At 32.7% G+C, this 23,673-nt stretch overlaps 1 protein-coding gene across 3 annotated transcripts in view; it reads left to right on the top strand.

The window, feature by feature from the left end:
* CDH9 (cadherin 9) overlaps nucleotides 1–23,673 on the top strand; it is an 82,494-nt gene that overhangs the window by 40,897 nt on the left and 17,924 nt on the right. For 2 of the 3 annotated variants that reach the window (XM_064596825.1, XM_064596827.1), the window contains exons 2-6: nucleotides 5,081–5,375; nucleotides 12,843–12,962; nucleotides 14,068–14,235; nucleotides 16,342–16,529; nucleotides 17,477–17,730. In XM_064596825.1, coding sequence (XP_064452895.1) covers nucleotides 5,081–5,375; nucleotides 12,843–12,962; nucleotides 14,068–14,235; nucleotides 16,342–16,529; nucleotides 17,477–17,730 — 1,025 coding nt within the window. The remainder of the gene's footprint in view (nucleotides 1–5,080; nucleotides 5,376–12,842; nucleotides 12,963–14,067; nucleotides 14,236–16,341; nucleotides 16,530–17,476; nucleotides 17,731–23,673) is intronic. The other variant, XM_064596828.1, reaches the window with a different exon arrangement.

The raw sequence follows: 23,673 nt of genomic DNA on the forward strand, positions 1-23,673 counted from the left end.
ATCAGAAAAGAAGTATTGTGAATTTTCATTCTTAAAATGGAATTGTATAAATACCTGCTTTAAAATGTGTGATTTTTATGTAACATAATTCTCTTAAAATGGCATGTAAATGAACAGAATAAAGAGTATATATAAAATATCAGGGAAGGAATTAGAACAGTTAGGAATAAAATATAAACCTAAATTATAATGATTTTAATATATGAATGACTAAAATACTATCATTTTGTTGCAAGTATTTTATTTTTTAATTAAAATTCAATATTTTCAGACAACATACTTATTCTGAAAAGTCTTGTAAAATTCAGTATTTTCAGATAATGTACTTAATCTGAAAATCCATAACTAATTTAATTTCTCCCAGACCCCATATTCAGTGCCAGCAGCATAATTTTAATACTGAATTTTCCTTGAAATTTTTTAAATCAAATATAAAATCATTCAGAGAAAAGTATAGTGATTATGATTACCATTCTGGCTAAATATTTTTCCAGACTGCAAAGTACTTTAAATGAGGAGAGAATGTTTGAAAAGTGAATGGTTTCCACAGGTATTCGAATCTAAGTAAGATATAAAAACATATCTCCCACACCTAACACGGGCTGCAGCCTCCATAACCTGCAAGAAGGACGATCTCTTTCTGCTCCAGCAACAACACACTAACCATCACTTGCAGCCAATGAGAAACTGTCACAACCTCAAATTCTTGTTCTTGTCCAGTGGACTTTGGTTTAAAACAACTGTCCTCAATTTCCTCCTCAAACTTAATAAAAGCTGACTTTCTCTTTGTCTCCTCAGATTTGCCTATGGCTTGCCATAGTTTGCTTGTCCTGAATTAGAGTTCCTCAGCTATTCCCAAATACATTCATTTTGGTAATAAAGTGGCTATTTTTTTAGGTTGACATATTATCATTATGTTAAATACATGGAAAACTGATAAGTACACAGAAAAAATTAAAAATAATTTTGATTCATGTGTATGTATGTAAAATTTCCATTGACATTTTTTCTCAAGTTTTAATTTAAATTCCAGTTTAGTTAACATGCAGTGTAATATTAGTTTCAGTTTTAGAATTTAGTGATTCAACACTTACATGAAACACCAGATGTTCATCACAACAAATGCCCTCCTTAATCCCTATAACCTATTTTATCTATATCCCCATTCACCTCCCCTCTGGTAACCATTAGTTAGTTCTTTATAGTTAGGTGTCTGTTTCTTGGCTTTCCTCTCTTTTCCCCCTTCTGTTCTTTTGTTTTATTTCTTAAATTCCACATATGAGTGAAATCATGTGGTACACCCCCCCACACACACATCTTCTTTATCCGTTTAGCAGTTGATGGACATTTGGGCTCTTCTCATAATTTGGCTATTGCAGATAATCCTGCTATAAACATCGGGGTGCATATATCCCTATGAATCAGTATTTTTGTATTCTTTGGGTACATACCTAGTAGTGCAATTGGTAGACCATAGGATAGTTCTATTTTTAACTTTTTGAGGAAACTTCATACTGTTTTCCAGAGTGGCTGCACCAGTTTGTATTCCCACCTATACTGCAAGAGGGTTCCCCTTTCTTCACATCCTCACCAACACCTGTTGTTTCTTGTATTGTTGATTTTACCCATTGTGACAGGTGTGAGGTGATATCTCATTGTAATTTTTGATTTGTATTTCCCTGATGATAAGCAATCTAGAGCATCTTTTCATGTGTCTATTAGCCATCTGTATGTCTTCTTTGGAAAAAATGTCTATTCATATCATCTGCCTATTTTTAAATTGGGTTATTTGGTTTTTGGGTGTTGAGTTTTATAAGTTCTTTATGTATTTTGGATATTAACCCTTTATCAGATATGGCATTTGCAAGTATCTTTTCTCCCATTTCAAAGGTTGCCTTTTAGTTTTTTATTTTATTTTATTTTATTATGTTAGTCACCACACATTACATCATTCGTTTTTGATGTAGTGTTCCATGATTCATTGTTTGCGTATAACACCAGTGCTCCATTCAATATGTGCCCTCCTTAATACCCATCACTGGGGTAACCCATCCCTCCACCCCCCTCCCCTCTAAAACCCTCACTTTGTTTCTCAGAGTCCATAGTCTCTCATGGTTCATCTCCCCCTCCAATTTTCCCCTCTTCATTTTTCTCTTCCTATTATCTTTTTTTTTTTTTTTTAACATATAATGTATTATTTGTTTCAAAGGTACAGGTCTGTGATTCATCAGTCTTACACAACTCACAGCGCTCACCATAGCACATACCCTCCCCAATGTCCATCACCCAGCCATCCCATCCCTCCTACCCCCCACCACTCCAGCAACCCTCAGTTTGTTTCCTGAGATTAAGAATTCCTCATATCAGAGAGATCATATGATACTTGTCTTTTTCAGATTGACTTATTTCGCTTAGCATAATACCCTCTGGTTCCAACCACGTCATTGCAAATGGCAAGATTTCGTGTTTTTTGATGGTTGCCTTTTAGTTTTACTGATTGTTTCCTACACCATGCTGAAGCTTTTTAGTTTGATGAAGTCCCAATAGTTTACTTTTGCTTTTGTTTCCCTTGCCTCAGGAGACATATCTGGTAAGAAGCTGCTACGGCCAACATCAAAGAAGTTACTGCCTGTGTTCTCCTCTAGGATTTTTATGGTTTTAGTTTTTCATCCATTTTGAATTAAGTTTTATGTATGGTGTAAGAAAGTCATCCAGTTTCATTCTTCTGCATGTTGCTGTCCAGTTTTCTCAACACAATTTATTGAAGAGACTGTCTTTTTCCCATTGGATATTCTTGACTGCTTAGTTGAAGATTAATTGACCATATAGTTGCGTGTTCATTTCTGATTTTTCTATTTTGTTCCATTGATATATGTGTTTGTTTTTGTGCCAGTACCATACTGTTTTGATTACTACAGCTTTGTAATATAATTTGAAATCTGGAATTGTGATACCTCCAGCTTTGCTTTTCTTTTTCAAGGCTGCTTTAGCTATTGGAGTCTTTTGTGGTTCCATACAAAGTTTAGGATGGTTTGCTCAAGCTCTGTGAAAAATGCTGTTGGTATTTTGATAGGGATTACATTAAATGTGTAGATTGCTTTGGATAGTATAGACATTTTAACAATATTTTTTCTTTCAATCTGTGAGCATGGAATGCCTTTCCATTTTTATGTCATCTTCAATGAAATCTTAGCAATTTAAAAGAAAAATACCAATCTTTCTCTTTTAGATTTTATGGTTTAGTGGGGCATGGTAAGCAATTTCACCAAATGTGATGAATATCATGATAGGACACTTTGTAATTACATAGCTGGCATATCTGTTCTAATCTAGAAACTCAGAGAAGTCATCCCTATTTTAAATTAGTTATGATAAATATTTAGTTAGGAAACAGAGCAGAGAAGGGGAAGAGTATTAAAGGGTAAAAGGAAAAAATGCAAACATCAAGTATGAAAGCTGAAACAGGCCCTCTGAAAATGAAGAAGATAGTACAAGGCAAAATAATACAATTGGTCTGTACAGAATGATAATGAAATGGGTAAAGGTGGCAGAGATGCCTCTGGAAACAAGGATGAGATTATGGAAGATGTATAAATAAGGTGATAGACTCCAAACAATTAGAAGAATAATAAAAATGAAGATTATTTTTAAAAGAAAACTATGTCCTTTTAATAGAATAGGTTTAGATTAAATACATACACAATGTGCCCAATATAACACAAAAATTTGCATGAAACTAACCCAGGTTTGTAAGATTTCATGTTTCTGTTGCACTGTAGCTTGTTGAAGATTTTTAAGCCAAGAGGTAACACGACCAGACTTTTAATGTAGAAAAATCACCTTCTTTAGAATGGAAAATTGTTTGGAGTAGAGCAATAGGGGAGGCAGACGTCAATTAGGAGATTACTACAGTGGTCCAGATAAGACATGATGGAAGACAAAACCACAATGATAGCCATAGAGATGGAGACATATAGATGAGTGGGGAAGAAATTTCAGAGAAGAAAAGACTGCAAATGATTATTTTAGCATTGGGATTAAAAGTAAAGAGGAATACAATATGAATCCCAAGTTTGTTATTTTGGCTACCATAATAAAAAAAAAAAACACTATTTAAATAGTCAAATAATTCAAAGATGGAATGAGACATCAAAGAAATATGTGGAGCAGGATGTAATGGGAATTGTGAAGTATATGATGGAAGACAACAAAGCAGGGATAGGCTAGTTAAGACTCAAGTTTCAGAATAGTGTTAGATTTGAAAAAAATGTTAAGATTTTTTCCAATTCCTAAATTTCTGTGAATACATGATCTATTTGTCTGTTTTAAGTACTCGGCGGACAGCCTTCTACATTAAGAAGTCTACTTTTAAGATCGTTATGTATCAGAAGAAAGATAATTTATGAAAAAATATATATATATGGCCAGTGGAAAAGCCCTGTGTTTTTAATATCACTTGGGATTTTAAATAAGCCTATAGATATGTCCACTTCCAAAAAAATGAGACCACCATGTTTGAAAGTGTACATTCCCAAAGTCATATAGAGAAGAATCTTTGAAATTAAAATTAAAATTCTCTCTCTCTGTTTGGTTTCTCCGAAAACAGGGCCTCTGAATCTATAAACAATATCATACTGAAGGGAGGTAAAATCAGTTTACAATTATGGTATATATTCTAAACTTATCATCAAAAGTTCAAAATGTCTCACATCATCTCTTTGAGTTGAATGACGTTAAATGTATTCAGGAGTATATCTACCCAAGTTCTAGATTTATGGATCTTTTTTTCTTGTTTATGTACTAGAGGTTTAAATCTTTGAACCATTCAAAACTTTGTTTCAAAAGATATATTCATTTTTATCATACTTTAAATTTAACCCCTTATGATGTGTAAATATATTTAAAATTTTTGAGAATGATAAAACTGAAATTCTTAGTATTCTTACACTGAAAATTAAGATAATCATTGTAATCATTGTTTCAGTGATGTTATGTGGAGATTAATTGCTATGTGCCAAAATTTTTTTCTGTAATAACAATGCATGTATTTATAGAAATTTTCTTTTCTGCCTCTCTGAAGCTTCACACTGACCAAGATAAAGGAGATGGAAATTTAAAATACATATTAACAGGAGATGGGGCTGGCAGTCTATTCGTTATAGATGAAAATACAGGAGATATTCATGCTGCAAAGAAATTAGACCGAGAAGAAAAATCCCTATACATTCTTCGTGCCAAGGCTATAGACAGAAAGACCGGGCGGCAGGTGGAACCTGAATCTGAATTTATTATTAAAATCCATGATATCAATGACAATGAACCAAAATTCACAAAAGACTTATACACTGCCAGTGTTCCTGAAATGTCGGGAGTCGGTAGGTATATGCTAATCCATGTAAACTTAACATCTTTGTTTGTTTGCTAAGGTGATTATTATGGACATACAGTTACCATATGTAGCCCCTTTCAAGATAAGAATTATATATAACTGAGGTACTCAATAAATATGTTGATTAAAAAAAAAGAATTATATATAACTGAAAACTACTATTTAGTTTTAACTATGTCACTTCTAATTATTTTCAATTTTATATATTTTAATGATTCCTGTTGTGTTGTAACTTATACCTAAAATGGTATCTAAAAATATTATCTAAAAATATGATGACTGAGAACAGTTATTCCATTTCATTTCTTTTTTTTTTTTTTTTAAAGATTTTATTTATTTATTTGAGACAGAGAGAATGAGAGAGAGAGAGAGCACATGAGAGGGGGGAGGGTCAGAGGCAGAAGCAGGCTCCCTGCCGAGCAGGGAGCCCGATGCGGGACTCGATCCAGGGACTCCAGGATCATGACCTGAGCCGAAGGCAGTCGCTTAACCAACTGAGCCACCCAGGCGCCCTCCATTTCATTTCAACCAACATTTTCACCTCTACTCAACTGCTATTCAAATGGCAGTCAAGCTGAATGTATTTTTGCCTGAAATAGAAAAGGGATATCAAAGAGTGTCAGCAGTTTTGGGGCGCCTGGGTGGCTCAGTCGTTAAGCATCTGCCTTCGGCTCAGGTCATGATCCCAGGGTCCCGGGATCAAGTCCCACATCGGGCTCCCTGCTCCGCGGGAGGCCTGCTTCTCCCTCTCCCACTCCCCCTGCTTGTGTTCCCTCTCTCACTGTCTCTCTCTCTGTTGAAAAATAAATAAAATCTTAAAAAAAAAAAAAAAAAAAGAGTGTCAGCAGTTTTGGACAGTTTTGGACAGTTTTGCTTGCATTATTTTGCATAACAACTAATGCTTGCATCTGACAAATTTCTTTTGATCATCTCATTTGATCATTGAAACAACTTTATGTGGAAGGTATGGGAAATAGAACTTTAAATCCCCATTCTGTTAATTAGGAACCCAGGATTCTGAAAGATTAAGCAACTGAATTAAGATCAAAAAACCTGGTAGCATAATAACAATATTCCAAGTCTTTTAATGTTATTTTAGCGCTGTTCCACTACCGAATAATAGTTTATTATGCAAACTGAAAATAATTGTTTCATTTTAAAGGCTGCTTACAATTTTAAATATCATCTGTTTTTATGCCACTTTTACCTGCATGTGTAAGTTTGGATTTGTTAATGAGATAAGAGCTGATTATTATTAAGCCATAACATATTAAGAAAGAAGTGATATAAACTTACTGTAATAACCAAAATCTGCAACCAATTTTCAAAATTTGATACTACTTAGTTGAATATTATTTCAAAATCAGTTTTCAGTGATTAACTTTGAAATTATTACAATTAATACATGTTTCAGTCTAAAATGGTTTCTTTATGAGGAAAAGCAAACATATCCACCTTTACTGAGTGAATGATACAAAATGTTTCTTAACTATGTGTGTCATCTAGCCAGAAAAACCAGGTGTTTGTAAAGAATTTATTTCCTCTCACCTCAATTGGAATCTCATCCACCTGAGAAAAGTGCAGTTCAACTGCCTTTTCAGGTATTCATTCCAATTATATGAAAGGGAGTTATCAAATCAGACAGGAGTCCTATGAAATCAGAAAGCCTAGGATGAAATATGAGTGGTTGTGGTTTCTTCAACATTTTAAAATTTCTGCTAGCTCGGTATAGTTCCGTGGAAAGTAATGGGTCGACCAGTGGGCTAAGGTAGATATATATCATGATCTCCTTATGGGCTTATATTTGAGATGAAGGTACATCTAAAATTATACTCTCCATTTCAACTTCCTATTGATGAGCATTCTAAATTAGTTTGGTTTTCTGGTTAACACACTTTAACCTTTATAAAACATTATTGTTTATTCTGCATGTATGTTAATTTCCCAGATATTTTTTAAAAGATTTTATTTACTTATTTATTAGAGAGAGAGAGAGAGAGAGTGCGAACAGGGGGAGGAGCAGAGAGGAAGAGGAAAAGAATCCCAAGCAGACTCTGCACTGAGGGGTTGGGCTGGATCTCATGACCCTGAGATGATCACCTGAGCCAAAACCAAGAGTTGGATGCTTAACTGACTGAGCCACCCAGGCACCCCTATTTTGTCAGATATTTTGACACTTAATAGTACAAAAACTTCCATTTATCTTTCTGGAAATAGATTTGATATACCTACAGGAATAAAAAGTATAATTTGGGTGACAGGTATTTGAATATGACACATTTTAATAACTGATTTATATTTGAATAACTTTTAAATTTTTCAAATTACCTCTTTTTAAAAATCAGAATACTTACCAGACTATTAATATTGAAATTCAAATAACCTGTATTTTCCCCATACTATCTTGTGCTGTTTAACATCTACATAATTCAAATATATTCTATATCAGTTTTATTAATATTTATCAAGTATGTAATAAGATCAGCACTAGAATAAGCACTTGACTATTTTATTAAAAATAAAAGACTTCACTTGTTCAATACCCATTATAAAATACAGAATATATAAGTTTATACATGGAAGAAGGCTTGCAGATTATCTTGTCCAAAAAGTCCTTCCTGTAAGGCAATCTATATTCCATTTATATAAACTTTAAATTGTGGGCAGTACAATTTCTAGTTATCGCAAGCCTTAAAAATGAGAATTTAGGTCATTGTCAATTGCACTGTCTATGTGCCTACAATTCCAACAAAACTGAAAAAAGGAGAAACATATAGCTGGTAGCTGTATTGCTGTGGTTGCAGCTTTTCATATTAATAAAAGAAGATTTAAAAACTACCAATAAATCTTGGGGCACCTGGGGGGCCTAGGCATTTAGGTGTTGACTCTTGGTTTTGGTTCAGGTCATGATCTCAGGGTCCTGGGTTGGAGCCCTGTGATGGGCTCTGCACTCAGCTCGGAGTCTGTTCAAGATTTTCTCTCTCTCTCAACTAAATAAATAAATAAAACCTTAATAATAAATAAAAACTACTGGTAAATCTTGATCCTATATATGGACGATAGTTATTATTACTACTAAGATTGACATCACCGAATTAATTGCTTCCTATTTGACCCACAGATAGACTTTGTATGTGTGACTATTTTTTAGTATAAATGTACATATTATATGCAAACACACACATACACGGAAGACACCACATTACACTTCTTCTAATAAATAAGTATAAATAAGCCCAAAAGAGTTAAACTGACTTGCCACAAAACACATTATTTATTACTTTACTAGTTATAGAAAGAAAAAAAATGTTAATAAAAGCAGGGAAAACTGGATAATTTTAATGCCTTAGTATTTTCCCCCCACTGCAAAATAGTTGTGCTTATTATGGAAAACTTCTAATTTTATTAGAGTCTTAGTAACTCCTCAAAAGCAGCATTTTTCTTTTTTTATTTAAATTCAATTAGCCAACATATAATACATCATTAGTTTTTGATGTAGTGTTCATTGATTCATTAGTTGCGTGTAACACCCAGTGCTCATCACATCACCTGTCCTCCTTAATGCCCATCACCCTGTTATTTACCCCATAGTATTTTTCTTATTTTATTCTTTTAATTCAAATGCCCTTCTCAATAAAATTAAATCCAAATAACAGGAAGGGGAGTGACTGCATTTTACATTAAGATTTTAGATCTATTAGTGTATAAAATATCTAAATAAAAAGTCCATGCATTTTATATTTTGAAATTATATTGGTTTTTTTTGTTGTTGTATGTAACTCTAAAGGAAAATTAATATTAACTCAGTATAATTTTATAGTTGTGATTGTCTGTTTTTACCTACACAGATCATCAATTAGAGAAAAACTAAAGGGTGATACTTGGGAACTTTTTCAAGCTATGTGTAACCTACATACTAAGAGTTAAAGCCCATACATAATCAAATAATAAAGAACGCTTCTATAAATTAAGTAATGCACAATGATTTAATTCTAATATTATTTTCATTAGTGATTTTCATTTAAACCAGAGCTTAAAAAAAAAAAAAAACTGTTAACTTTGGAGGTAAAGTCTTATGAAATAAAATGAAATTTCTTTATTATTATCCTACCCTTCTCCCCAATAATATCCTCCAATGTTCTCCTTCATACTGTCCCCTTTTCCCTGTTTATTTTTGCCTTAATTGTCTCTTCTTCTTCTCTCTCAGCAGCTCCTCTCCTTGTTTTATCCCTCTGCCCATGCTTCTTTCTGTCAAAACCATATGCCATATTCCATTGTGTTTCTCAGAATCACAAGCTTCTCTCCTTTTCAAAAGTTAAAATCAAATGACTCCAGTTGTTGAAATCTGAAATGCATTAGCATCTTCTCATCAGAACACATAATCTGGATAATATATAAGGATATATAATGAAGGAAAATGGGATACACTGATTTAAATATTTATGGCAAATCCCAACTTTTTATATTTTTTTTACTTTTTGTGTTCATTAAACTTTGATTAAAGATTATCTATCACTTTTCTATATTTGCATGCATTCATCTTCATCTAAGCAAAATCCTTTACTGTGTAAATTTGCGGGGTTTACTTTCTCTCGGACTGGGTATTTCGCCAAACCAGTCTCTCAAAAACTTATCCAGTTCCCCTCCCACATCATCTCCTCAACAAGAAATCCCTCTGTAGTTTTCACAGATTACACACAGAACTCACTAATGAATCCTTTATGACTTAATCCAAGCCCTTCTTAGGGTTCACTGCCTGTGGATTCAATAATGTGTCTAATCATAGCCACAATGCCAAACAAGCCATTTAATGAAGTAGTTAGAACAGTGCTCCTTTCCTCAGACTAGCTAGGTTGAATCCTACCTCTATCACCTACTAGATGTGTGGCCATGAGCAACCTCTCTATGTCTCAAGGCCTTCATCTCATGCTTCTCATGAGGATAAAGTACTCATGTAAATTAAAGGCTGAATATACTGCCTAGTCTACCTTAATCATTCTGTAAATGTTCATTCTCATTATGACATTCTGCTAGAAACTCTGTTGGGCTTCAAAGGTAAACTGTTGAATAAAACCAGACATGGCCTCTGCCTTTGGAGAATTTACATCACACAGGACAAAGCCTACAAATAACAAATATAATAAATTTGTCATTCAGGCTTCACTATAGTTAGTTTTTTAATCTTTGTTAATATAAAAATAAAATACTTATTTTAAATTATTTGAGAACAAATGAAAATTATAAATATTTCAGAAAATTCAGAGGGGTATAAAAATCACAATCTTTTAATCCATCTTTATAAGCACACAATTATAAAATCAGTACAAAAAACACAGTAACTACTTTCTAATTTTATTATTAAATATAAACTGCAATAAGTTTATGAAAAAAATACAACCTATGAAATAAATGCAACTACCCATTCCTTAAAGTCCATCACACTAGGTACTTCTCTTTTTTCATTCTACCATTATAAATATCATAATAATATGCTGTCAGTGGTCATCAGTGTTTAACACCATTCCTAATCATTACCATGATTCTAAAAGAAGGGATAGTACTAGTACTATATGAGTGTATATAACATTTTAGTCACATTACAAGATTTTTATTCTTTAGATTAAATTATTTGTCTTTTTTAGGTCAAGTATTTTTGGATATATTCTAAGATCACATACCCACAATAAAAAGCAAACAATAGAAAACAGATTTAACAACAAAGTATATTATTAAAAGTGTCAAAAGGTATAGAGGAGTATTTTTACCTGTTTTCATTATGAAATGATATTCACAGTAAAAGAAAAATGCAACTGGTAGCAAAATACATGTCATGAAATTGATGAATTAACTACTTGTATTTAGCATATTGGTTACACTGAATAATTCATATTTCAAATAATCCTCAACTATGAAAACAATTCTTATTCTAACTAACGTATGTTCACATAGGTTAAATAAAAAATTCAATATAAATCAGAAAACCACTTTAGTTTAACTTCTAAACATTATTATGGGGAGGTGGAGATCACTTTATTATTTTTGCTTTGGCAAGGATGTGAGTGGGTGTTTTTTAAATGACAAAGGAGAACACCTCGGATCCATGGAGTAAGTCACAGCGTGTCCTCACACAGGATGTACCAAGTATCAATTCTAGGCCTGAAGAGAAAGAGCTCAAGTTCTCGTATGTTAATTAATTTTGAAAAAAACATAAAAAAGACTACTGCTAAATTCAGGTGTTAGTATTCAGATACACTGATGGAAAATGAGCTGTTAATTTAATCTTACAGTACAATTAATTAATTTTTAGGATTCGCATAAACATATACATGCAAATTTTGAGAAACATTCACTACAAGTCAATGAGACAAATTCTGAGTGTGTAACATATGGGGTATTAAAGTAGGTGACAGGGCCAAGATGGAACTTACCCTGTCCTAAGGAATTTTAAAATCTATGTAAGAATCAGTCAAACTTTGGAAAATTATATGTAGTATACTAGAAAATGTCATACAAACTCATTTTGCCCAAGGGATACATAGTAGGTTTTAGTTAATAGTAGTTTTATAACCATGCTTTCAATCTTTATAATGATTAGTGAAATATCAGAAAAGCCCATTAATACACTACATTATGTTAAGCTCCTGAAACTAGCCCTTTTAAAATTCTTTTGTCATTTAAAGATAATTTGTGATAAAGTTAAAAGAAAATGGTTTACATTTTATAGAATAAAATTAAACAGAGAGGGGTGTTAAATTACAGTATTGCATGTAACAGAACTATATACGTTCTTAACTTTTGGAGGAAATATCTGTGATTTCATTATGTGCAGCAAATAATAGGTAGCATATCAGTAAATATAATCATATATGACTTTGATAACTACATTTTAAAGGGAGACACAGATGTTTAATAATCATTTATATCTTAAACACACACAAAATTATAGGTCAATTTTATGTCATTTTGTTTTTTATAAAAATAGGGCCCCTCTATTTTTTATTCTATTTACAATATACAGTTAATCTACCAGAGCAAAAAGCAGCCTGGGTCTTACCAATGCTGGTTTTATCTTTGAATACACATTTCCAGTTAGCAATAAATGCATTAATTGAAAATTGCGTGTGCATTGTATTCAGTGAAAAATTGTTCCTTTCAATATTGTTGATCAAAAAAATGCAGTGCGTTTGTCTCATTATGTTCATTTTTACGATAAAATAGGTTGCTGATTTTTTTTCAGAGAGCTCGAACCATAAAATTAAGGGATATTTAAATTTAAAGAAAGGAATGAAAAAGATAAGTGTTGTGTTTTTTTTGAGGCAACATCATTTAAACAAATTTCTTTAAACATATACCATTGTCTAAGACACCACACGCCTTGTGGTAATTTTTCAGAAAGACAGTTTTCGAAGTTAGAAGTATTTAAGTGTCTGTGTTTGGGTGGGGACTCATGTAGGGACATCTGTTATACAAGTGACCGCAACAGATGCAGATGATGCCAACTACGGAAACAGTGCCAAAGTGGTCTACAGCATATTACAAGGACAGCCATATTTTTCAGTGGACCCAGAATCAGGTAATAACATTTAAGACTTGGTCTCTTTCTCATGTTGTAATACATCTGGATGCACAAATATAGATTTTTCTGTAGTTTAAAAGCTATTGATTCAGTATCATGCTTTCACTTATTCCCTACAGGTGTTCCATGGAAATAAAAGCAAATTTCATATTATTTAAATAGATTATTTGAACTGTTAGCTTGTGAGACTATTATTTATTATTATTTATTATTTTATTATAAATTCATGACACCAAATACAACATTTCAGAGATTTAGCACTTTATGTGTCATAGGAAATACTCAAAACCTAAAGAATGTGACAATCATCAAAATCAAGCAAGCTTATTAATCTGAAGATTTCTGAATGAAGTTAATTTTTTTAATCAAAAAGATAATTAAATTGATTTAGCTAAACTCATTCCCTGTACAATAGCCTGTGGAAGAATGCTGGAAATGGCCAGCAATCCCTGTCCCTATGGATGAAAGATGACTCCAAACTTTGCCGTGAAAGAGAGGAGAAGACAAGGGGGTCAACGCTCCGAGACGAAGACCCTTTGCTCTTCTTTGCTCCCACTTTTATTGGTCCTTCAGGATAATCACAAATCCTTATCACTGCTTCTCAAGCACGTGATGTGTGACAAGGGGGTCTTACGGAAACTGGGAGGATTTATGGGAAAGATAAGATATGCTAATCTGCGTGTTCTGCTAAACATAGCCTAGGGGACAATGCATACATCTCTTAGAACACAGGGCAGCTGTTTGGGTTAAGAGAGCTTCGGGGAAGGTAACTCCCCACCGCATTCCAATGACAGAGGGGTCATGCGGGCCTCGGCATTCCAAGGCCTACGCCCTTCTCTGAAACCCTCCCTGCCCTTAGCGGCCTCTGTGTAACATTTTAGCAAGTGAGGTATTATGGCTGATTTCATGCTCTACTGAACCCCGACAGAAGAATTCTTTCTGTTCTGTCCATTACAATTTAATGTTTATGGATTTCATACATTTAGGTACACCAACTTTTTATCTGTTTGTTATGATGAACTTCTGTAAAATAGATCTTGCATAAGTTAATCTTAAAACTCAGTGATTAAATTGTAAACTATTTGTCTACTTTTTCTAAAAGGCATAATAAAAACTGCACTACCAGACATGAGCAGAGAAAATAGAGAGCAGTACCAAGTGGTTATACAAGCCAAAGACATGGGCGGCCAGATGGGAGGCCTTTCTGGAACCACCACAGTAAACATCACTCTGACGGATGTCAACAACAACCCTCCTCGATTTCCCCAGAGTAAGGAAGGTTTTATTGATCTCATGTCCGAAGCCTTCTCCTACACCACTACAAACAGAGGCTAATATTTGTACTAGTATTTTCACAATTAGTTTATGAAGAAAGGCAAATCCACAACCTGTCCCCCTGACAAAATATCACAATTTCCATAAATTGATTTCCCAATATTCACTATGATCATCTCACTCTTTTTCTTATCTCTTTCATGGTTCACAGAGTGGACTCTCAATTCTGACTGCCTAATTTCAAATCCATGTCTGTCACTTGTCTGAACTCAGCTATCTTGTCCGTATATAAGAATAATACTCCCTTATTTATTTTTTTATTATGTTCAATTATTTCAATCGATTCTAAAACACACACTAGATGTTTTAAAGTCTCTGAAATCAGATACTGTATTAAAATCAATGCAAGTTGGGTTTAACTGGCAGCATTTGTTCTTCCTAATGGCCCATAGAGTTATGGTATATCTTAGTTCTGATGGCATCTGAGACGTGTTAAAGTTTGCTAATACCTGTTACCTACTTATAAAGATTAAATTAGTCAATACCTTTTTAGTTATCACCATTTTAGGCATGTATGTTAAACCATGGATGCTTTGCATGCGATGAGTTCCTATAAAAACAGATTCTAACCCTTTGCTGCAGATGTTTCCTTTCCGCAGTGAATAAAAATATAAAGGGCCCTATTTTGAAATATTCAATTAAGGGGTCTCAAATTTAAATTTATGATATTGAATCCAATACATTAGAGCATTTTCCAAACTAGTCAAATTTAAAATATTTGATGATTCAACTTTGGATGTTTAACATATACATCTGATAAATGTTTTTAAAAAGTTTGCTGAGAATATAAATAATAAGTTTAATTAACATAAATCTAAACTTTGCACTCAGTTTCCTTAAATACAAACTGAAAGAGTATGACTTGAATTCTCAAATGGTTTGCCACTCTATAATTCCATGATCTATTATAATCTTAGCAAAAGGTTTAGAACTATAATAGCAGTAATAATAAAAATATTTAAGAATTAGCCATGGAGTAAACATACTAAAGACATAATTTCATGTAATTCTCACAAAAAAACTAACTCCTGTCATTATCACCCTATTCTTATAGACATAGAAATCAAGGGTTAGAGAATTTAACTTGCCCAGTGATGAGCATTCCAATCTAGGCAGTTGGACTTAGAAGTCCTTCTTAATCACCAAGCAAATTGGAAAGAGTATAGATTTTGAAGTCAGAAAGACTTAGTTATTCACCCTGCATTTCTCAATTTCATAGGATGATTTCCTTGTGCCCCATCCCTGAAGATCATGTATCTACTACCTTGGTCTTATGAGGACTAGTGTTAGAATTAAATAAATTAATATTGAGAGCCTTTGGCCTTATACAGAGTTCAGCACATATTAAATGTTTAAAAACACTTCTAACTTTCATTAACTCTTTTTGTAACTTTTTCCTATTGTCTCTTGAATAATAGTCACAAATTAAAATCCTTTCAAGGACAGCACAGTGCAATATAATGATTGACTGAAAACTTCAGGAAATAGAAACATTCATATCCCACTTAAAGGCATTAATTAAGAAGCAAAAAAGGAAGGAAGGAAGGAAGGAAGGAAGGAAGGAAGGAAGGAAGGAAGGAAGGAAAGTTTCTGTGTATGGATTTAGTTTTCTATCCCTGACTTAGGATATAAGAATAAGTCCGTGTTTTTGAAATAATTTAAAAAATGTAAAAATATATAATGACAATATTGAAAGCTCTAGATACATAGTAAATAATCAGTTTTCTTGTCCTCTTGAGCAAAAGTTCTGTATTCTAATATCACGTCTACCATCTAGTATCTAAATAACCTTGGAACACTCACTTAATCTTCCTGGAACTTAGTCTTTCTCATTTACAAAATGAGAGTGTTCTGCCTTTATAAATTATTTTTCCAACTTAATAAACCTATATTTTGACAGTTTGTAATTACAATTCAATATGAAAAAAAAATAAACTCTCCCAATTTAAAATTAATTTATTGAAGTAAAAAAGGCAGAGGAAATGAAAGATTTTTGTTATCTAAAGATGAAATGTCAAAACATCTCTGATTTAATTTTCAGGTACGTATCAATTTAATTCTCCTGAGTCTGTACCTCTTGGAACCCATCTTGGAAGGATAAAAGCCAATGACCCTGATGTGGGGGAAAATGCTGAGATGGAATACAGCATTGCTGAAGGAGATGGAGCAGACATGTTTGACATCATCACTGACAAGGATACACAGGAAGGGATTATAACTGTCAAACAGGTTTCTTTACGCTGTCTTCATTTTTTCACTGAGCGCTTATAGTTTATTTTTGCTTTTCAGTTAAGGGAAGAAAAGCCTAGGATTTATTTTTCCACACTGTCCAGCTTTCATAGAAGTGGGTATGGTTGTGGTTTCATCTCAAATAAGTGAACCATCTTCATCATTGACACTTAAAAAGCAATACAAAACCTTAACTGCTTGTGCTTAGAGTAGAAAATCAAACTAGAATTAGATAGCCTCAAAGGTACTTGTTTTATGTTTTCTGTTGCCCCCAAAATAGGCATGCAGCCATAACTTTATTTCATGCACTTTTTATAATATTTAAATTAGCCTCTTCAAGCAGATGAAACCCGAAGATTCTGCATGCTTTATGTTGGATGCAGTGTGGGAAAACATTATGAAACTTTACATACTATAATCCAGCTAAATGTGGATTATGTTCTATTTTCCTGATTTTTCTGTTTTCATTTACATCTTGCTTTCCACAGTGTTCAGATTAATGAAATATGTTTTTTTTTTCTTTTTAAAATAACAGTTTTAGAAATATTGGACCAAAGAAGCAACTTATATGAATAGTTTGCTGAATCTCTACTTGATTCTATATTTTCTCTGATTTTAACTTTGTATAACTTTAATAATAATAATAATAAATAATTTATATGCCCATTTAGATAATACATTTGCCTGTGGCCATCAAAATGTGAAATGCATTATCAAGTGGGACTTGATCTTAGTGTGCATACCATTATATTCAGTTACCCTGTATGAATAAGCATAAGACAAAACAAAAAATTACTAATTTATTTGATATACCTATAAAGCAATAATTGGGAAAGTTTTTTAACCACAATTACTGGTACCATTAACAGAGCTGGTTATTAAACTTTAATATTGTCTTCCATTGTCATGTCTGCTATATTATACTAATTTTTCTTATTTAACTTCAGAATTTAGATTTTGAAAACAAAATGCTGTACACTTTAAGAGTGGATGCAAGTAACACTCACCCTGATCCACGATTCCTACACCTGGGACCTTTCAAAGACACAGCCGTGGTCAAAATATCTGTACAAGATATAGATGAGCCTCCTGTGTTCAGTAAACTTTTTTACTTGATAGAAGTAGATGAAGATGTAAAGGAGGGCAGCATCATTGGACAGGTTACAGCATATGACCCAGATGCCATGAACAATTTAATAAAGTAAGTATTTTGTGAAACTTTAAGTTTGCAGAAAAATAATCATCTTCTCACTATTTATAAGCATGTGTGAAAAGAATTACATTGTACTATATATGATCAAGTACAGTAACAATACTAAACACTTCCATAGGACAAACTCTTAGCTGGACTGCCTTTTAAGTGATCTCAATGTATTATTGCATTTAACTCATCACTTTACAAGGTAGATTCTGTTATTATACCTGTCTGCAGATAAGATTAAGTTACTAAGAATTTAAATAACCTGCCAAACAATTAGTGAGTGGCAAGGCTGGGTTTGAGAATCAGGCCATCTCTCTCCAGAGTCTATGATTTTAATCCTTTAGCTGTTGTGATTCCCATCTCATTGTCTCTCTTGGAGAAATCACAGTTCAAATAATAAGTGATCTAAACAAATAAATTAGAAAAAAATTGTTCTAGAAATACTATTAAGAGGTAATTTGAAAATGTTAAAACACCTTTTTTGTTTGTTTTTACACTGTTTTTTCAAATTTTTATTTAAATTCTAGTCAGTTAACATACAGTTAATACTGGTTTCTCCTTTAAAAATAGTCACTCGGCATACCATCTATTAAAATTTTGGGAAAAAAAACAGTATGTCGATTATATTGTAATAATAACAGAGAATTAGTAAAGAAAGTAATGATATTTGAGTATGGCAAACATTAAAATTAATATGGTATTGTGAAGTATAGTGTTAACACTTTCCCAAAGCTTGAATATTGTATTAACGTTCTCAGAGCTTTCAAATATGCCGGAATCTTAAGTGATTACTACATGTGGTTCTTAAGGGGAATGAAAATATAGTTATGAATGGATAGGATGGGTGGGTGAAGACGGGTAGCTATGTCCAACTGTGGCATTAAATTCATGACACGAGACTGTCAAACATTTTGCCTATCCCTTCTTCTGTAAGATAATTGTTACCATTTATTGAGCACTTGCTAGAAGCTAGAGAGTCTAAAGAGATTTATATTTATTAGTTCAGTTAAGCTTCACCACAACTTTATTAGGCGGTACAATTGTTATCACCCAAATTTTATAAAAGAAGAAATTGAGATGCAAAGGGTTAAAGGACACAGTACAAATAATTAACAGACTGACGATTCAAACTATCGTTGATCTGAATGCATAGCCAAATCTTTGGCAGACATAGTCTGCTTTCTTTATGACCTGTTTACTAATTAGAGATAATTAATATAATGTTCCTCATTTGTAGACTAATTGGACTGACTTCAGTTATACAAGGCAGATCCCTCAGGGACAAAATTATGCAAAGGGCAAAACATGGTTTTTGTCCCTCAGAATTTGGTCTAGTTTCCTTTCATTTTTCCCATTGCCCACAATAGGGAATTTCATAAGCCCCAACTATAGACATGTTAGCTTAGAAAATTACAGCCTTTTAATTCTTTTTTAACAAATGTATTGATGTATTACCGACCAACAATAAATTTCACAACTTTAATTTGTATGATTTGATAAACTTTTCTATATTCATACATCCACTAAAACATCATCAAAATCAAGAAAATGAACATATATCTTACCCCCAAAAGTTTGCTCATGTACTTTTTAATGCCCCCCTCCCAAACTTCCTAAAACCCATCCCCTAATCCCCAGGCAAACACTGATCAGGTTTCTTCAATATCGATCAGACTATATTGGGTTTTCTTGAATTTGTACAAATGCAATCATACAGTATTTATTCTTTAGTCTAACTTGTTTCACTTAGCCTAACTATATTGAGATTTTTCCATGTTGTTATGTGCATCAATAGTTTATCCCTCCAATTGCTGAAAAGTATTCCATTTTACAGAGATACCACAATTTGCGATTTATCTGTTCACTTATCGGTTGACATTTTGAGTTGTTTCAAACACTTGGATATTGCAATACCTTTATACACATTTGTATGTAAGTATATATACAAAACTTGTGAATCAGAATTTGTATAGTTATGTTTTCACTTTTCTTGAGTAAATACCTAGAAGTGTTATGATTGGACCATAAAAAGTCAACCTTTTTTAACTGTAGCCATTCTAATAAGGTGTATAATAGTATCTTAATTGCCTATATGACCAACGATGTTGAACATTTTTTATATGCTTAAATGTGCCACCCATACATGTTCTTTGATGAAGTATTTATTCAATACTTGCTTAGATTTTCTGTGTTATTTCTTTATTATTGATTTGGAGATACACACACACACACACACTTCACACGATGGATACAAGTCCTTTATCAGATACATGATTTACAAATATTTTCTCCCAGTTAGTGGCTTGTATTTACATTCCCATAAAGTGACTTTCAAAAGGCAAATGTTCTCAATTTTGATGAAATCTAATTTATTAACTTTTAATTTATGGATTGAGCTTTTAGTGCCTTATATAGAAAACATCTGCCTGATCCCAAAATTCTTATTCTGTGTTTTCTTCTAGAAGATTATTGTTTTCAGTATTATATTTACATCAGTGATTCATTTTAAGTTAACTTTTATATTGTATGAGGTATGGATCATCCTCATTTTGCTTTTTGGTATATGGATCCCCAATGTTTCCAGCACCATGAGTTGCAGATACTATTCTTGTCACTGAATAGCCTTCATACCACTGTTAAAATTCAATTGCCTATGTATATATGGATCTAACTCTGGACTCTCTCTTCTGTTCCAATTATATATTTATCTATGTTTGCAAAAATCACAGTTTTCTGTACCTTTATAAAAAGTCTTGAAATTAAATACTATCTATCATTTTTTTTCTTTTCTAAATTTGTTTGGTAATTCTAGGCCCTTTGTATTTTCATATGTCAACTGCTACAAAAGATTCTGCTAGAATTTTGATTTGAGTTGTGTTAAGTGTGTAGATTAATGTAGGCAGAATTGATGACATCCTAATGATACTGAATCTATTAACCCAAAATAATATATTTTTCTCTGCTTATATAGAGATTTTTTTCAGCTGTATTTTGTGGTTTTTATGTCTACAAAAAACATTTTTTATACTTCATTTTATTGCTTTACTGCGCTGGCAAGAACCTCTAAAACAATGGTAAATAGAAGTATAAGAACAGAAATCCTTGCCTTCTTCCTTGTCTTATAAAGAAATCATTTAGTCTTTCATCATTCAGTATGATGCCATCTGCAGGGATAATTTTATTCTATTCCTTTTGTTCTAAGCATTTTTATCAGGAATAGAGTTTGGATTTTGTCAAATGGTATTTTCTTTGTCTATTAAGATGGCCATATAGTAAAATGATGTATTATTTGATTTATTTTTTAAATATTGGGATAAATGTCACTTAGCCACATTATACTATAATTATATATTGTTGAACTCAGTTTACTAAAGTTTAAAAAATAACTTTGAACCCATTTTTATTGGGACATAATTTTAAAGTTTTGTTTTCATGTAATGTCTGTTTGGATTTTGTGTCATAGTAATACTGTCTCAGAATGCAGTCAGAAATATAAGATCCTCTTTTAATTTTTTGGATGAGTTTGCATAGAATTGACATTATTTTTCTTTAAATGTTTGGTAGAATTTAAAAGCAAAGGACTGTATTATCTTTTTTATATGAGTTACAGCTTCAAATTTTATTTCCTTAGTAGTTGTAAGTTTGGCTTTTTTTTTCCTTTTTCTTCATCTTTCAGGGAACTTTTGAATTTCATCAAAGTTGATGAAATTCAAAAGTTGTTCATAATGTTCATATTATCCTTTTGATAGTCTAGTAATGATAGCCATTTTTTTCTTGGCCAGTGTGACTAGACTTCTTAGTTGATTGATCTTCTCAAAGAACAGGTTTAATTGCTTTTTCAATAGTTTGTTTTCTTTTCTTTTTTTTTTTTTTTGTTTTTTGGCTCTGATCTTCATTCTTCTTTTCTGCTTACATTGAGTTTCATTTGCTCTTCTTCTCTATGTACTTGAGTCAGAAGCCGAGGTCACTGATTTGAGACCTACTATTATTCTCATATGTGTGTTTTAGTGATAAATAAATTTCCCTCTAGCTTTAGATGTGTTGTTCTTTGTACCAATACAACAAAAATTTCTCATTGTCCTTAATGTTTATTTTTCTCTTCATACATTGCCAGTTGTTCCTTGGGATGCTTTTAAATTGTGTCACTGGTTTTAAGCAATTGGATTATGATATACCTTTCTATAATAAGCTTCATCTATTTTGTACTTGAAGTTTATAAAGCTTCCTGAATTTGTGACTTTGTGGCTTTCCTCAAACTTGGAAAATTTTTCATCCAGTCTCTTTAATATTTTTTTGCCCTATATTCTTCTCTTTAAGGAAATTTAATTATAATTATGCTAGGTCTCCTAAATGTGCAATACAGTGCGCTGGTGCTGTTTGTTTAGTCTTCTTTTTTCCCTCTTAGCCATTCTAAATAGTTCCCATTCATCTTCATCTTCAAGTTTACTAATCTTTTTTTTTTTTTTTCCCCAATATCTAACCTGCTTTAATTCCATCTAGAGTATTTTTTTCATCTCATAGATTATAATTTCTTCTCTGGAAGTGTTATTTCTGGGTTGTTTTCAATTGACAGATTTTTCCTGGAAGTCATATTTTCTTGTTTTTTGCATGCCTGTAAGTTTTGATTGGATGACAAACACTGTGCTTTTATTGTGTTTAGTGTTAGGTAGCTTTGCATTTTCTTTTTTTTTCTTTTTAGCTTTACATTTTCATAAATACTCTTGAGCTGCATTCAGATGTGTTTTGTTTTGTTTTTTAAAGATTTTATTTATTTATTTGAGAGAGAGCACAAGTGAAAGAGAGAGCAGGGGACAGAGACAGTGTGCAGGAGCAGGGGCAGAAGGAGGGGCAGAGGGAGAAGGAGAAGCAGACACCTTGCTGAGCAGGATCCTGGGATCATGGCCTGAGACAAAGGCAGAGGCTTAACTGCTTAACCCAGCCACCCAGGCGCCCGTCAGATGTGTGTTTAAATTACTTACAACATCTTAATCTTTTTGGACCTTGCTTTTGTGCTTTATTAGCAGCCCTTTTTCTAGACCTAATTTTGCCCCATAATCAAATTAGACTTTCCTGGGTAGTCTACCAAAGCCCCATGAGTTATGAATTTCTCTTTGGTTGGTGGAAACTAGAACTATTCTAGAACTACAACATGCCAGTTCATAGTTTTGCTCCCTCCTAATCTTTGTGATTGATTACTTCTATTGCCTCACTTTATCTGTCCCCAAACATATTCTGATCAGTACTCAGATGAAAACTCGAATAATATTTTCTTCAGATTTCAGTAGTTCCCTCTTTGTGAAGCTCTCTCCCATGAATTACTCTGCCTTTCAAATTCTAGACACTTTGTTCTCGACATGGGCTATCAGCTTGAACTCAGGGGATGGACAGACTCCATTTGGGCTTGCACTTCCTATATTCTTCTTTGGAACCTCTCCCAGGCAGCAAACTAGAAGACCACATCATATCTTTTCCTTTTCTCTGGGATTATTGTCATTGTTCTCTGGTGTATAATACTTCAAAAATAATTTTCATTTAGTTTCATATATTTCATTTAGTGTTAGTGGGTTGTGTGTGTGTGTATGTGTGTGCGTGTGTGTTGGGGGGGCGGGTAAATCCATCCCTTGTTATTCTATAGTTGCTAAAAAAAGACATTCAATATGTCATTTTAAACATGTTTTAATTATATAATTTAGTCACTCTTGCACAGGTAATTTTGTAGTGAAGAAGACATCTATAAAAGTCTCTCAATAGATACTTCAGTGGTATTTTATTCTATTTTTATCAGGTATTGAAACTTTCCACTTATCAGTCACCTAACTTTAGTAAGTAGAGATCATTATAATATACATATAGGTTTATGTATTTTTATTAATTGTGAATGTTTGATAATGCCATTAAACTTCTCAATAAACTTCTATTGTATAAATAACACACTATCATGTA

This window comes from Mirounga angustirostris, unplaced genomic scaffold (genome assembly GCF_029215605.1).
Source record: "Mirounga angustirostris isolate CCGP_5_RB_7025 unplaced genomic scaffold, mMirAng1.0.hap1 SCAF_7, whole genome shotgun sequence".
Lineage (NCBI taxonomy): Eukaryota > Metazoa > Chordata > Mammalia > Carnivora > Phocidae > Mirounga > Mirounga angustirostris.